The sequence below is a fragment of the Lonchura striata genome, chromosome 4A (genome assembly GCF_050655825.1).
Source record: "Lonchura striata isolate lonStrDom1 chromosome 4A, ASM5065582v1, whole genome shotgun sequence".
Taxonomy (NCBI): Eukaryota; Metazoa; Chordata; class Aves; order Passeriformes; family Estrildidae; genus Lonchura; species Lonchura striata.
The window spans coordinates 13487628-13504058 of record NC_140742.1 but is presented as its reverse complement, the minus strand read 5'-3'; the positions used below and the strand labels follow the sequence as shown (position 1 = coordinate 13504058).

The 16431-nt window shown below is 39.7% G+C and overlaps 1 protein-coding gene across 1 annotated transcript; it reads left to right on the top strand.

Annotated features, from left to right (window-relative positions):
• Positions 1 to 198: 198 nt before the first annotated feature.
• Positions 199 to 13321, top strand: FMR1NB (FMR1 neighbor). Its single transcript, XM_085570967.1, has 6 exons — positions 199 to 2370; positions 3409 to 3480; positions 5423 to 5536; positions 7018 to 7152; positions 9770 to 9866; positions 12347 to 13321. The coding sequence occupies exons 1-6, from the start codon at positions 2268 to 2270 to the stop codon at positions 12462 to 12464; spliced, it is 639 nt and encodes a 212-aa protein (XP_085427093.1). The 5' UTR covers positions 199 to 2267; the 3' UTR covers positions 12465 to 13321.
• Positions 13322 to 16431: the final 3110 nt, after the last annotated feature.

The following is a 16431-nucleotide window of genomic DNA, read 5'->3' as shown; positions in this document are numbered from 1 at the left end:
GTCTGTACATGCTAAGAACTTGATTGTTGCGGAAATGTTAGAACAAACATTAGGCATGGTTTGGGGTTTGGATGTACTTTTTTGCCTGATGCACTCAGGTGAGCCTCAGGTGTAGACTACAGCTACAGCAAGGGAAATCAACGCTCCTAAATGTAGTAAAATCAATTAAATGTTCTGTTTAAAATGGGGGGGGGAGGGGGGGGGCAATTTTCTGTGGTTCTTAGTAGTCTGAAAAGTCCCATGTCAGAAGTGCATCACATTGTCTGGAGTGTTCCATGAGGTAAATTAGCACAGAAAAATTCACTTTCATGTAAATCATATGCTTCAGAAAAGGAAGGATTGGGGATTAGACATTGCCAAGTATTGGAGATGCTGGAGTGGCTGAGTCTAGTCTGGGTGTAGAGTGAAACAGTGAAACTGAAGATAGTATGTATTGTTACTTATTTTAGCAAGCTAGTGCTGCATACAAATGAAGTTAAAGAGATCCACCCTTTAAACTTGTTTTGCAATTAGCTGAAATGAGGAAAAAAACCCATGTGAATATGTAAGTTTTTTTCAGGCTCACTTACCAGTTCAGATGGCTTTTAGCAAACTGCAACTGCTTTAGGCAGCTCATCTGTTAAGGGAAATGCCGATTTGATGGCATCTGCATTTACTTTAGGTTTCTGTATATTTTAAAAACACTGTTCCCATTCTATTCAGAGCCTTTCCTTAATAAAAGGAATGGAAGTGGTAGAATCCTAGAATGGTGTGGTTTGGAAGGGACCCTAAAGATCACCTAGTTCCATCTGCCTTGGGCAGGAACACCATCCCATAGACCAAGTTGCCCAGAGCTCGCTCCAGCCTGGCCTAGAATACCTCCAGGCACATGGCATCTACAGCTTCTCTGGGCAACCTGTGCCAGGGCCTCTCCACCCTCATTGTAAAAAACTTCAGCTTTATATCTAGTCTAATTTGAACCTCTTCTTATTTAAAACTCTTGCTCTTTGTCCTATTGCACAGGACCTGCTATGAAAGTCTTCCTCACCTTTCTTGTGTAGCCCCTTTAGGTACTGAGAGGGGCCCTGATGTGTCCCCAGAGCCTTCTCCAGGCTGAAGCACCCCAGGTCTCTCAGTTTGTCTTTAGAGCAGAGCTGTTCCAGCCCAATGGTCACCTTCATGACCCTCTGGACAAGCTTGAAAAGGTCCATGTCCTTCATGTGGGGGGAACTTTTGGTTTAACACCAGGTAGCTGCTCGCTCACTCAGAGCTCCCTTCCCCCTCCATCCTCCCAGTGGGGATGGGAATCAGAAGAAACAAAATAGTAAAAATCATGGGTTGATACAAGAATAGTTTAATAATTGAAATATAATAGAATATGATTGTAATAATTGTGGTGAAAAGGACTAAGAGAGATGAAATCCTAGAGGACCAAGAGCTGCAAAATACAATTGCTCAATACACTGACCAATGCCCAGCCCATCCCTGGGCAGTGTTTGGCATCTCTCTGCCAGCTCCTGCAGTTCAAATACTGAGTGTGGTGTGGCATGGTGTGGAATATCCCCTGGCCAGCCCAGGTGGGCTGTCCTGGCCATGCTCCCTCCTGGTTTCTGGTGTACCTGCTCCCTGCCAGAGCAGGGCAGCTCAAAAGTCCTTGAATGAGAGCAAGAACTGCTTAGCAACAACTACTATCAGTGTGTTATAAGCATTAGTGTCATCCTAAATCCAAGACACAGCACTGTGCCAGCTACAAAGGAGAAAATTTAATTATATCCCAGCTGAAATCGGGCCAGATCTCTAGAGCTGGTTGCAGTACACCAGGTGGAGTCTCAAGAGAGTGGAGTAGAGGGGTAGAATCATCTCCCTTGACCTGCTGACCATATTCTCTTTGATGCAGCCCAGGATACAATTTGATTTCCAAGTCTAAGGAAGATATGTGTCAGATTTGTGCTTCAAGTGTGCAAATGTTTGGTGAAGAATACCTAATTAAGTCACCTTTCAGGGGTTAGTGAGAAGCTTTAAGCATTCTGACTGAAGTGTTTGACTTGAGAGGATTGCGTTTTGATTTCTTACCTGGGCTGCTCAATTAGGTGATGTTTCTGTATTGTACATTGGAGAGTGACTGGTAAGGGTATGAACTTGTTTTTTAACTTGGTGAATTAGGAGACTTGAGAGGCTTTCCAACAGTTACAGCAGGGACAAATTTCTCCCAAAGCACACTGAGCTTTTTCTGGCCCCTCCGTTGCTCCAACCTATTCTATGCACCTGAACCTGGGGTGGTGACTGTGATGTTCTTTGGTTCCATGGTTGTCAGGGCCAGTCTGTGGTTGCTGCACCCTGGGGATCTGCTCATACCCTGCTCAAGCAGGGCTGGAGGAAACAGCAAAAAAAGTAAGTAATGGCAAGAAAAATAATTTTCATCTTGTTTTCCTTCTCCCTTCTTTTCCCAATTTGTCATGAATAGCATTAAATTTTAATAAGTTTCTTGGAAAACATGATTCCTGTCCTCTTAGGAGATAATTTCACATTACCAAAGTAGTTTTTCCATGTGGTAGAACATGTTTGTATATTCCTCTATAGCAGAGGTACTTCCAAGGGCAGGGAAGCTTTCCTTACTGAGCAGGAGTGCAGAAAGAGCTGACCCTTCAAAGGGCAATATCCAGTGAAATTCAGCCAGCCTTTTCCCTGTGCAGCACTTTAGCAAATGGGGTTCTCCCCTCCCCACTACTAACAAATTGTCTGTAGGTTTAAGCTGTCTTTAGAACTAAGTGGTAATAATTGAAAAAAGCCCTTTTTAGGGTAAAACAGGAGGGGCAGGCAGCGTGAAATACAGCATCTGTCAAAGCAGTCATCAGGGGCTGCTTGCAGGTACAAAACCCAGCTTAAACCTGCTGTTAAATTACTATGAATCACATGGGGATTTCTAAAAGTATTTTTGTCCCTAATACCATTTTGAACCACCTTTTAAAAATGCTATCCAAAGCTCTTCACGTGCTCCAATTGTGAAAAGAGTGAAGAATTCAATGAGTTAAATTTGAATTCAGTTTTAAGCTTTCAAAATGTATTCATTCTTCATTCTTGATTCTGTTCATTGAACTCAGATTAAAATTTTCAGATAAAAATTATCTTTTTTAAGTGCCAGGTGTCCAGCTTTGGAACACTTAAGAAAGATAATTTTTTGGCTAGTCTCTTAACAAGTTTACTTACTTTGAACTCCCTTTAAATGAGTAGTTTCTTCAAAAAATTTATTGACAATATATACACATATATTTTCAATTAGTTTTGGCCTCTTTCTTGCAAAAAAAGGCAGTCCTGCTCTGTGCAGCAATCAACTGTCAGGTTTGTTCTAGCCCATAAATATGAAGTTAAGATCAATAATTTGTTTTATGCAGGGCTCTATACCTATTACTGCTCTTGGTTTCATTGCAGTGATGCTGCCCTTCGGCACCCATCGAGCATGGGTCTTCATGGTCCTGCTCCTGCTTGGTAGTGTCCACTCACGTGAGTATTGCAAGGATAAAAACATTCTTAAAGAAGCAGCAAGTACTTTCACTAGCAAGCAATCTTGGGAAATACTGAGAAATATTACGAGCAATTGTTTCAGATTGGATTGATCCCTTCTGAGACTTAAATAGAGCAACATATATTTATTTTCCTGCAACTATAGTTCCCATTTCCCTCTGCATCTTTACAAGAAATACATGCTGCTGGTTTCGTCCCTGCCAGTGGAACTTGCTTTTATTTCACAGTTGATCACAAATTTTTCTTTTTTTCACCCAGTTATAGATTCTTCTATTTTTCCCCCACTTAGTCTTTTTTTTCAGCATACTATTAAAGGTGTTCTTATAGTGTGTGGAGAATTGATGTATTTGCTTATTACAGGAGATGACTCAAAGTAATTAGAAAGGTTTTGTCTGATTATTTGCACTAACAGAAGTTTGGTCATCTGACATGTCTAAAGGATCCATCTGAATATCTCTGCATTTGATCCTTAATGCATTGAGAAGCCAGACCTCAGAGCCTTTTCAGCTCTTGGTGAGAGGCTGGTAGTTGCTATGTCATTTTAAAAAGCTTCCAGAGTGTGTGTGAGCTCACATAGATATAAATGTGTAAGTTCAGCAATGGCCATTAAATTTATGTAAATGGCTCATGTCTCTTTCAACCCTCACATGGGAGTAGTGTGTAGGGCAGCCACAGTTTTCAGATAATTCTTACCAAACTGAATGCTGGAAACCTCATCTCATGAACTTCCCATGAAGTCATTACAAAGTCTTTAAAATTTTCTGTTCTGTCTTGTTTACTGGCAGAGAGAGGGACCCCAAGACATAACTGTCAGTGTGAGCTTTGTTGATCACATTTCTGTTGCACGATAATTTCAGATTGTCTGTTTTGACAGTACCTTCAATTCTCTTTACTCCATTCTTTTTTGTTTCCTAAGGGAGTTGTGTATGGCACAGAAGAGGCAAGTTGTGCCCCAGGACGAGTAATTTCCTAATTTCCTACTTTATCCTCCCGATGCTGTTAGCTGAAGGATTATCCAAAAGACTGAAGTTGTTCAATACTTTAGTTTTTGGTTAGGTTGTGATCTAACTTCTATCATAAGGACTCTAACACCATGAAATGGGTTTCAGCAAACTGTCACTGAAAGCTATTAAAGTGGTGATGGTGTAAGTTTCTCTCATGGAGAGGAAGAAGGCAATCAAGTGGGAATACTGGGTCTCTCTTTTTCCCCCTTGTTGGGGAGTGGTTGATTGCCAGTGGAGTCCTACTGTGATTTGCACTTTTGGTGTAATGAAAAAGAGATGTAGAGAGGCAGCAAGGTTTACTGATCCTATTTTTTTTTTTCAGAATAATGAAAATGAAAGGTGATTGGGAAGTCCCAGAGTAAGAAATCAGTAGCTTTTGTGTAACAGTACCTCTATATTTAGAGATGTTTTGCTTTTTGCTATGCAACTGCAGCTGGTCACTGTCTGAAGTAAGAAGCTGGGATAGATGCATATTTGATTGTGTCTGATAAAGGTGCCTTTCACCATGTTCCTGTGTTTTAACTGGGGTCTGATCTTTATGTAAAAAACTGGAAGTTCTGCTTGTGTGCATAGGAGAAATATAATTATGCATGCAGCAAAGCATTTTCATGTAACCTGCACCTCATAGGTGAGCAGCAGGGCTTTTTATCCTTGACAATTTCCACCTGAATGCATTCTTTAATTTAAATTTTACAGCTTTAGTTCTTTACTCATTGTGGTTCATGAAGCAATTTAAAGCAATATAAGTGAATACAACAGAAAGACATCTGTGCTTAACCCTGCTAGCCATCAGTCGACACAGTTCCTGATGACTGTAAATGCCTTCCTAATGAGTGATAATCAGTATGAAAATGTCATTGCTTTAATTAATTACGGATAGTTTTGATGGTAATGAGCTAATCATTGTGAACTTTCAGTTCTTGCAGCACCGATTGAGCCTGGTTCAGAACAGAGTGCAGAGGCAGCCAGCAAACCTAACATGACAATGGAAGGTGTATTCGTATCTTTCTTGAGCTTCTTCAGACCAATGAGTAAGTGTCACTTCACCACTGCAGCATCGTTTCTCTTCCTTCCCACTTCTGCTTCACTTCCAGTCCACCCTCCCTCCCCTACCTGTCAGCATTTCATGTCCTTAAAACCCTCAGTCTAATACTGTAAAACTCACTAGAGCTCTTCAGAATAGGATTGCTAAGTGCCTCTTTGGGACAATCACAGATTTGTTTGCATTGCTACCCTCCTGCAAAACCCTCCATCACCAGTGATGTCACTGTGCTGGAAATGCTGAAATTATGCTCAAAGTTTGGCAGAGGATCCACCGTGCCTAGCTTTGTTGTATCTCATCTGGACTAGTTTGCCAGTCTTCCCACATACACCTAGAGACAAAAGAGAATTTGGCACAGCCTAAATGAGAGAAGGATTTTGTCCCACCCTGGTGTCTCTCCCACTTCTACTGGCTAAGGAAGGTTTCAGGCCTGTTAGATTAGACTTCTGCACTCACCTTTGGATTACTGAAGTAAAATTACAAGAACTACATTATTTCATAAAATTATTGAGATGAAAATCACAATGCTAACTTGCTAATATCAAAAAGCAAAATAATATGAGTACAAAAAGGATTTGTTCTATATAAAAACAGCCAGCCTGATTCCATAACCAGACCACAGACCAAAGGAAAGAGAAGGAGAAATGCTACTTTTTCCCTTGATATGTTTCTGCATTAATATCAGTGTGCCTCCACCACTATTGCTCACATGTAGGCCTAAGTACAGAGGACTGATGAAGATCCTGATCCCCCCTTTAATAAACTGAATTTGGCTACCAGTAATGTCTCTGATAAATGTGAGGCTGACAATACAGCCAGTCCTGGGGGAGTTGTTGGAACCAAATGATGCTTTGCAGCTGCTGTGTAACATAAGGGATGAGATATGATGTTTTATAGGAATCAAATATGCAGAGACATCTACTATTTATAACTATCTTAAACATTTAAACCATTCCCACAGAGTATCTCATGATTATCAATAAATCTGCTATTAAATAGGAAATCTCAAAAATTGCTTAAATGTGCTGTTCATTAACTGTATTGGATGTTGTTGGGTTTTTCCTAGCAGCTGGTAGAAACAAATAAGTACCAGAGATGGTTAGTTGCAATACAGTCCTTCCAAAAAAAAAAAAATAATAATAAATTTACTTTGTCTTTTTCACTTACTTTACAAACTGAAGTACAAAAAGTGTCACAATGGTGGTTTTTTTCAGCTTTGTAATAGATCCTTATAGAAACAAAGCAAATTACAGAAGATTCCCTATAACATGATTTAGCTTTTCTGCTAATTTCGATATAGAAATTGCTTATGTTTTGGGAAAGAACATACATGAACGTCAATGATACTGTTTTCTGGCAGATTTAATTAATCAAAGCATGCTAGAGACACCAAAGTGATGACTTCCTTCAGTTTCACATTGCTCCCAGGATAGACATTTTACCCGATGTTGGTTTTTTTTCTTTTTGAAGCTTGCCGCCTCAGCAATCAGCAACTCTTCACTCCTTGTCCTGTTGAAGGCCTGAACATGTCTGAATGCTCAAAAATGCACTGCTGTCCTTTCAGAATTGGCCAGGAGGAGCAGTGCTACATGCCAGTGAGAGATGGTGAGTGTGTGGCTCTGGGCTGCTGCCTCAGAGCAAACCCTGCTTCTGCTCACACAGTACAGCTCTCATTGCTCTTTGTACCTCTGGCTTTCCAGGACACCCCTCTCTTTAAAGTAACTGTAAGCTTGCATGGATTTCTTCATCTGTACTAAAAAGGAAACAATTGATTAATAGAAAATTTTCTGGGTACCGTCAAGCCCAGCGCAAGCAAAGAACAAGTGCCATACAAATAAAGAGAGTCACATATGTCATTACAAAGAATGAAGTAAAGGCTTTGTCTGTTGAAAGTGGGTGTTAATCCAAAGTAGTGACTCCATGAAAGTGCAGTGAAGAAAAAGTGAAGGAACTGGATTTGTATTTTACATGGTAAAGAGGAGGCTAATTGGTTGTTTAATAGCTACTGAAGCCTGTTTAGAAGGGAAGTTATTAAAATGAGTCACTAATTCTTCCTGGAAGAATCACATGATTTAACAAGTGAGAATTGCCACTAACTGATGCTTAAGAAATTTAGCTCAGGCATTAGTGGGGAAAAAGTTCATCAGAAAAGGGGTGGAGTCCCCAGTCTTGGAGGTTTTCAAGACTTGGATATAACAAGACACAACTCACTTATCTCATATTGGTAGTAGCCTTGTTTCAAGAGGAAGATTCATCTATGTGATCTGCAGAAGTCTCTTTCAACCAAAATGTCAGTAGTTCTATGTTATCAAATTTCAGCCATAACATTATGTTTTACCTAATTTTTTTCCTTTGAGCATCAACTTGGTGGGTATGGTTTTTTTTTCTTATATGAATGCAAAAACCATTTTATAGATCCTATATTTGCTTATAACTCCATGGTTGTCTTTGCCCTACTGAAAGGATTGTATCAAACCTTACTTTTTTTCATAAATTTTTCCTGTTTGTATAGCTTTCTAGAAAGAGTTGTTGCTTTTCATGGAGGTTCCTTCAACAAACTGAAAAAAGAAAATAATTTAGAGGTGTTTTATTATAGACAGAATTACTGGGCATGGAAGGGACCTCTCACAACCATATAATTAATCCTCCCTGTTCTACCAGCACTAGCTACAATGGGTTTCCCAGGGGCTGTGTCCAGACAAATTTTTAATTTTTCCAAGGACAAACAACCAACAATGTAGGAAGGGTTTTCAGATACAAGCAATCCTGCCAAACATGGATAATAAGTTAGCAAAAAGAAACCATAATCTAGAACTTAATGATTTAGTTCTTTCTGGTATACTTCAGTATACATCCATTGATTTCAGAGGTGATATCCCAATTTTTAGGATAAGCTGATTTAACACAGATATGAAACCCCAAGGTTACTTGGCAGCTGACAGGACTTCCCTTTCTCTTGTTTGTGCTTCTTCAGGACCAGTCTGAGGCCAAAATAAGACTTTGAATACTTTCTTGTGCTTGAGCAGCTCCACATATCAGTGCTGGGGCAGCTGTAGTTACTACCAGCTAGATAATTTTTGGTTGTCTTCAACCAAAAATAAAATAAAATAAAACCAAGTTTTATCCAGTGTGATGGCATCAGAATCTGTTAGGGGCATATGACAGAAATTAAAGGTTTTAATAATATTCAGTCCCAGCTTTGGCCTTTATATTTTGTATAAAAAACACTTCACTACAGCAAGAAGAAAAGCTTACAGTGAAAATTATAGCTCTCTGCTAATTTTTAAGATACATACTGAAGCAAATTTTAAAATTAAATATGCTTATTCAGCTGTGACTGCTTGATTCCTCATTCCAGTTAGCTTTTATTGTTCAGACATCAATATAAAGGGCTGATTATTTTACAGAATTATTTGTTCATAGATTAATGAGCTCCTTGAATGCTCCTGGATGTACAGCATATGTCCAAAGAAAATGCAAACACTTACTGTTTGCCTTGTAGCAATCTGTTGACAAAATAGAAGCACTTAGCAGATATTAGACTCAAGGCAGTTATGTTTGTCAGCTGGTCACGGGCTGAATACTGAATGGTTCTTCCTGTTGGGAGGTTTGTCTTGAATTTCACTGGTAATTAAATGAGGCCTTAAGAAAATGCTACAGAAGTTATGAACTGAAGTAGATGAATAGAATTAATTTGAAAGATTTTGTCTCCATTCTTGAAACAGCTTCTAAGGGACTTGATTGTTTTTTTTAACTATTATTTATTCCTCCCAGTCAGCTGTGCCCCTGGCCCTGGGCTCACCCAAACCCTGGTTGCTTCTGGATCGAAACAAACACTGCTTTTCGAACTGAAGTGAAATTTGAGACCGATTCTTTCTCATCTGAGCTCATTCCTAACACTTACTTTTTTTGCCATTGTGCTGCTGAATCATAGAATCATTTAGATTAGAAAAGACCCTTGTGATCAGTGAGTCCAACTTTAAATTCATGTGAGAGATGGCAGTTTTCCTTGGCATTTACTAAAATCTTTGAGTGAGTTTGTCTTAAGGTGTGAGTACTGTCAGAGCTTTGCTGATGAAATATCTGTCTGAGCAAAGTGGCAACATGGCTGGGACTTCATGGCAGCAAAGGTCTCTGTCTTAGAGGTTGATTCTGTCACCTGAGGCTCAGAGCCTGTATCAGAATTGTTCAGAACTAATGCAAACTTCTGCTGCCTCTACAGATGTGCAGCTGGCTATTCGAGTGGTTTTGCTTACCGGAGGAGGATTTTTGATTTTGGGATTTCTACCAATCTGCTGCTGTGCCCTTTTGCAGAGAAGGTAAGTGTTAGCACATGACCAGACCTAATTTATTAAGTACTATTTCTAAATAGTGAAAATATATAACTGATATATTTTAACTAGTTGAGGGGAAACAAGATTGGGGAAAAAAAAAAAAGGACAAGAAATTAATGTTCAAACATAAAAGATGAATCCTATTTTGAAGCTACATAAAACAAAGAATCAATTTGGCTTAAAGAAAAAAGGTTATTTAATGCCCCAGTACTCTTTCTAAGACCTGGATATAAAAGACTTGGACTTAGTCTTACTTCACTTGCTTGGGAAGTTGCACATAAAACACAAAAGCAGAGTCCCTTCAGGACAGACTTGGAGTTATGCAATAAGACAAGGAAGGGAAGAACAAAGTATGAGGCCTGAGCAGAGTAAGAGAGAGGGGCTGTGAGTTGGGAATTAATTATCTGAGTTGGGAATTAATTACTGTTACTAACATGCAGAGTGAGGTTTTTAATGTATAGGGCCTGCAAGTTTTATGCAAGCAGCTTAGTGTCTGATAGTGTGAATTGTTTCAGCATGTGTATGTGTTCTCAGGATGTAGGGAAAATGTAAACTCCACAATATCAAGGTCATTAAACTGATGGAATGAATTAACATAACTATGCTTTATTCTGCTTAGGTAGTAGTTCATATTGAATGACTGGTGCTACAGCTTGGCTAATATGACAGAATTGTCTTTTTATTGAAGATTTTTTCCTCCAAGTGTTAAACTTTTGCTCTTCTAAGATATAGTCATCTGTGTGGGATCATATACGTGCACATATACAGAGACACACAGACTTTACTAATGAGGCTGCTTGGCAGATGGCTGTTTGCTGTGGAGTTCCACATTTTGACAAAACCTGCTGTGAAAATCTCCACATTACATCTTACACCGTGCTCAACAGCTGATACTCAGCATACAGATAACTGCACTGAGTCATCAGTGACTCTGAAAGCGGGAGGCAAAGAATCAACATGAAATTATCATAAATTTTCTGGAAAATGAATTAATATGTTTTCATTTTGGGAGAATTCACATTAATGTTTAAATGATCATTTCTGTGTTTTTTCATAGCCAGTGAAACTAGGAATTTTGCTCTTCTGCTGACTTGTTTTTTTGCTTTGTTTTATAAATGCAGTAACTAACCAGATGCTAAATGGTTTAAATTTCCAACATCATATATTTAAGTTTGAGGAAGGGTGCAATCCTATCACACTGAAACTTTGAGTTTTAGAGACAGTTGATAGAGCTTTGAGAAACATTCCTTTAATAAGCCAAAAACCTCCCTGGATAGAAATTCTTTTGTTTTCAACATTATACAGTCATTGTCAAGAGAGTCCTATGAACAGTGCCAAATCTGTACTGCAACTGGTGTGCACAAAAGTAAAATCTGTTCTCTAGAGTTATCGAAAAAATAAGAGGACTTTTGCTGATGAAATTTGGGATAATTGTTTAACTCCACTGTGCCTCCTCTAGAGTAAATTGCAAGGTTTCTATACCATGGCCAGACAAAGAAAATGTAGGAACATGAAATTCCTGTAACATTGATAGGGGGACCTGAGTACCCCTCTCCTTGCCACACCTGATCAATTCTAGTTGATCTAATTTCCCAAGTCAGTGAGGGTTTGTTACTTTCCACATCCCCATGGACAAACTGTGTGTTTGCCTCCTTCCAGTGGTGTTTTTCATGCAGGAAGCAGAGTCTACACATCTGTTCCCTGCCAATTGGCAATCTCCCTTGTGTGCTATCAGTGCAGTATCTCCTGTCTGGAGCTGTGCTCTGTTGGTTTTGCTCTGTCCATAACTCTGTTAGCCTATCTTACTCCTCTCAGTTTTGTTGGTCTTCTTTAAGAACCACATGTAAGGAAAGGTAGGTTAAAACACCAGAGGTTAGAAAAATGCAGATGCACCTAAATAGCACTAGTGAAAAATACTGTGTAGATTTTAAAAATTGAATAGAAAAGTCTTCATCCCTGCCCAATCCCTAATACAACTGTGATAAGAAGCCAGAATTTTGTTGATTTGGTACTGGGGAAATTTCTGGTCATGGTTGCACTGTCTCCCCATACTGGGCTGCTGGGGATGAGACAAGCAGCCCTGTGCAGGAATTCCTCTTTCAGGAAGAGCTGGGCAGCAAGGGGTGTCCCAGGCCTGTGTGTGCCTTGTGTGGACTGGGCAGTGCTGGGTTAATGGTTGGGATTGATGATCTTAAAGGTATTTTCTATCCTGAATGATTCTGTGATTCTGTATAAATCAAAAGGTGAAATTCATGAAGAAAATGTAAGAAATGGGAAAAGCATTGAAATGCTTCTCCTCACCTTAATCTTTCTTCTGGTGATGAATCTTATGATGGCCTGGAATAAAGTCTAGCCTTTTGAGTTTTTTTCACTGGAGCTAAGATTTCATGGTGGAAGTCTAGGTGACCTTCTCTAAATTCCTACTTTGGAAATCAACCAGTTTCAGCTGTTTTAATATGTTGCAGTCCGTGTATCAATCCTTTAAAAAAGATAAGCAAAGAAGTACAGAAAATTGCATGGGAAAAAAGAGCTGGTGTTAAAAAGACTCACGATGAAGAGATTTGTCGCCACTTACTGGACTGACTTAAAGAACCAAAAGGACAAAAAAAGAAGGTAAACTAACTTTGGGGTATTCTTTTCTTCTAAGTTTAGGGTTGTTCCTTTGAGTCTGTGTAGAATACTAAAGATATCCACTACCAAATACCTGCTGCCTGCCAGTGCAGTAGAATTGTCCAAAGGCTTTTTCAGGGATCACCTTCAGTTCCTGTTGTGGGAGAGGGAATGAGTTGGCAAGAATTCAGTTGCTGTCCTCCTGGGCTGCCAGCTGACAGCAGAGCCACGGCCAGGCAGAGGCTAAAGCCCTCTGCCACTCCAGTGTTCCTTATCTCATGTGCAAATTGTAGCATGAGAAAGTGGAAACACAATGGGTTTGCTGCTTTCAGGAGAGGCAGGTCCATCTACAGGCACTGAAGAGCCTTTCTTTCTGTATGGATAGGGGCGCTTTGTAGCTGAGGCATTCCCACTGCTCCACTCCTTGGCATTCTTGCCATTCTTCCTCAATGCTGAAGAGCACTTAACTACTGAAATAAATGTAATCTGAGAGTGAAATGCTATTTGCTTCATGTGACCATGCCAAGCTATAACCTACTAAAGGTCACATTAAATAATAAAGTGTTAGGGAGGTCATTAGACAATAAATAAATATTTCAGGAAGAGTATTGATTTGGCAGAAATGTAGAGGTGGCCCTAAATCAAGTCACACTCATGTTCAGGATTTTTTTTCTCCCTTTGGTGTATAGGAAGATCCACCTGATCCTGAAGATCAAGCAGAAGACACCAGGATTGTTTGGCTATCTCCTAGAAAAGGATACGTTTTATTTTAGCATTGAAGCAATGCAAAGTTGTTAACCCTTGATAATACTATTGATTTCTCAGTAGAAGTTTTTTTCATTCTGGTTTCTTGCACTCATTCCATACCTCCTGTACAAAAAAAAGAACTAGTAAGACTGAAAGGCAAACTGCTCATGGCAACCCCTGAATAGTAAAGTCAGTGTTCTTTTCATGCAGTGGCATCCCTGTGGAGGGACATAAATACAGCGGTTATGTGTCCATCTCAGCTTAGGGGTCAGTCTTAGAAACAGATCAAGGGAGTGTTGTCACTCATTAAATTGGTATTGAGAGGAAGCTTGCTCTGGTTCTATACTGGATGGCCCCATAGCACAGCAGTGCTGAGGAGAACAGCTAATTCTTTACCAGGCTACAGAGGATTTGGGAAATCTGTTTTTGGGCAATTGCTTTAAAGATATGCTTGGCAAAAATATAGAGTACTTAAGGAAACTACAAGAGCTTTGTCTCTGGAGCTGTTCTCTCCACTGGGTTTTGCTGCACCACACAACTCTTTTTGATCTTAGGATGACCTGTCTCCTGAACTAGGTGATTACAAAATGCAATTTCTTTCCATTTCTCTGTAGCGTAACAAAAATAAAAGAAACAAATGTGTAACACTTTTTGACAGCTGAGTGCAGAGTGAGCACCTAAAAGAATGTCAGTAGAAGTCAGTATCACCCATTATAACAATCACTTGTCATATTTCTTTGGGGCTGTGCAGTCCATGCAGCAGAATTTCCAAGACCTACAACTTGGAATGGAATGGCAGGAATGGAGCTTCGGTCCTAAGCTGGAGAGTAAATATTATGAGTGATTCTCTGAAACTCTGTACATTCAGAATTCCCTGTTTAAAACATTCTTCTTGGTTTCCTAAGTCCTAAAAAGGGATCACTTAAAATCCAAGTGTAATGTGGGTGGAATATGCACACGGGCGATCTCATGAGGTTGTTGGAGTGCTTGCTGATGATCAGATGTAACTGTATGCAGGAGTTTAAAGGCTGACATTGCAACCATTGCCAGAAGCATTGTGTCACAAATAATTTGGTTAAAATTTTGTAAGCAGCAGTATTACACTTTTTTTGATATGGAGCAACAGAACAATAGAAACTGAATAGGGCACTGCTTGCTTTCTAAATCTGATGCATATTTGCTCTTTTTTGATATTATTTTTATGGAAGGTAAAGTACATATATAGACATTTTGACAAATAAAAAACTGTTTCCTGCTGCATGAATTTTGAGGCACTGTCACAGCTGAACTGTGCACAGAAATCCTCGTGGCTGGTGATTATGGAGAGTGAGTTATGCTCCACAGGAAGTTAAGCTTTCACGTGGTTATTCATTATTTGGATTAGAAGGGCAATAAATTCCTCCAGTCTCCATGTCATGGGCAGCACAACTGGTTTCAATGTCACATAACATCCTGACAAAGGGTCACATTGATAAAACAACTTTATCTAAGGATGAACAATCAGTGCATCTGCAGTAGCTGTATCTGGCAGCACCAGAACAAGAGGAGCATAAGCAAAATGTTCTGTTAGTGTATGTTCCCCTTAGTGGGACAGCAGTCCAGGGCACAGTTCACAAACATGGGGCCTGTCCTTTTCCATACAGCAGCTTTGCTGTAGAGGAGTTCTAAAAAGCTGGAAGCTTTGATTTTCAGTTGGAGAAGACGAAAGTTCTGATTTTACATTTTAATTTCTCCATTAGCTTGACAATGCATTGAATTAATAGCTTCCAAGCCATGGGTATTACTTAAATAACTGCTCTCTGTGCCTAAGATGTCATAATAGCTATTTCATTACTGTTGAAGGTCAAGACTGCCACTTTAGGGTCAAAGCACAGATATTTATTCACAGGCCTGTGTGTGATGCAAACTGTCCTGACAATGTCACAGAAGGTGGACGCTTTGATCAGCTGATTGGCTGCCTGCTTACACTGAATATTCAGATCCCTTGCATACTTTTTTTTTTGTTTGTTTGCTTATTTTTGTGCTCCTGGACCTAAGCATATTACAGAACAATTTCAACATGGGGTTACCTCACATCCAACTGAAACATGTCTTTCCTTCAGTGCCTAAGGTGCTGATTGTATCAAACCAAATTCAATATTCCTTTGTTCATTCTATCCCTTCCAAGAGGTAGATGAGGGTCCAGATCAGCTGCAAGAGGGCACAATCATTTTTGCCAGGCTCCTCACAGTACCTCTGTGGCTAGAAAATAAACTGCTGAAAGCTGGGTGTGGTTCCCAAGTCTGCAGAAAAACCTTCCCGGCCCAGGGAGGTGGGGGGGGGAACATCTTCAGTACTAAAATCAGGGACCACAAGATGGTGCTGCAGGAAAATATTTTTCTCGCCAAGGTTTTGGGTTCTGGAGAACTTTATTGATTTCTGCCTTTTACAATGTGGTTCATCAAGTCACAAAAAGGCAGATGGTGTAGAATAGAGCAATGGTCACTCAGTAAAAAAGACAACATAATACAGCATATGATGACAAGGCTTTAGAAGACTTACAAGATATACAAACCATTGCTTGTGGCTTTAGCTCTGCTCTCTTTCCTATTGAACTGATAGAGAATGAAACAAAAGAGCTCTCAGTGGAACATCCTTCTTTATCTCCACAAAGATTAAATAAATACAGGACTGAACAACTTGGCCTGATGCTCAGTAGCTGTGCCCAGGAGTGGATGCTGCTGCCCCGGGGTGGGAGCTATGACAGAGCTTCAGCAGCAGGGCAGCTCTTTCATCACATCACCCACAGCCTGCACCACATCTAATGGATAAGGATTTGGCTTACTTTCTGTTCCTTCTGATACCTGACCCACACCTTTAGCCACACTCCCTGAGATGAAAAGTCACCATGTTTTTTTGAAAGCTTTAAAGCAGTATGAAATTGACTGCATTACATTGTGGGTGATGGTGGCAATATCTGGTACTTCTCTTTTCTGACCTTTAGAAAGCTTTCAAAGTCATGAGAATTGAACTTAAAAAATAAATACAGTAGAATGAGAGAATAGGTTTGAACTGTAAAGCTCAAAAATCCAAGGCCAAACAAAGAATTGTATTTAAGCAAAATCTCTGTGACTGGAGAACTTGTATTTTTGAAGGTTTGAAGTTCAGTTCTGAGGCCTATTTTACCCAGCTGAGATCCATGCAATGCCAGGTG

Bases quoted from the DNA above. Each gene is read 5' to 3' on its own strand.
- FMR1NB (XM_085570967.1), top strand. From the start codon at position 2,268: ATGTTCTTTGGTTCCATGGTTGTCAGGGCCAGTCTGTGGTTGCTGCAC. The intron at 3,481-5,422 runs GTGAGTATTGCA...GTGAACTTTCAG, and splicing joins GCTTGGTAGTGTCCACTCAC to TTCTTGCAGCACCGATTGAG. The intron at 9,867-12,346 runs GTAAGTGTTAGC...AATATGTTGCAG, and splicing joins TGTGCCCTTTTGCAGAGAAG to TCCGTGTATCAATCCTTTAA.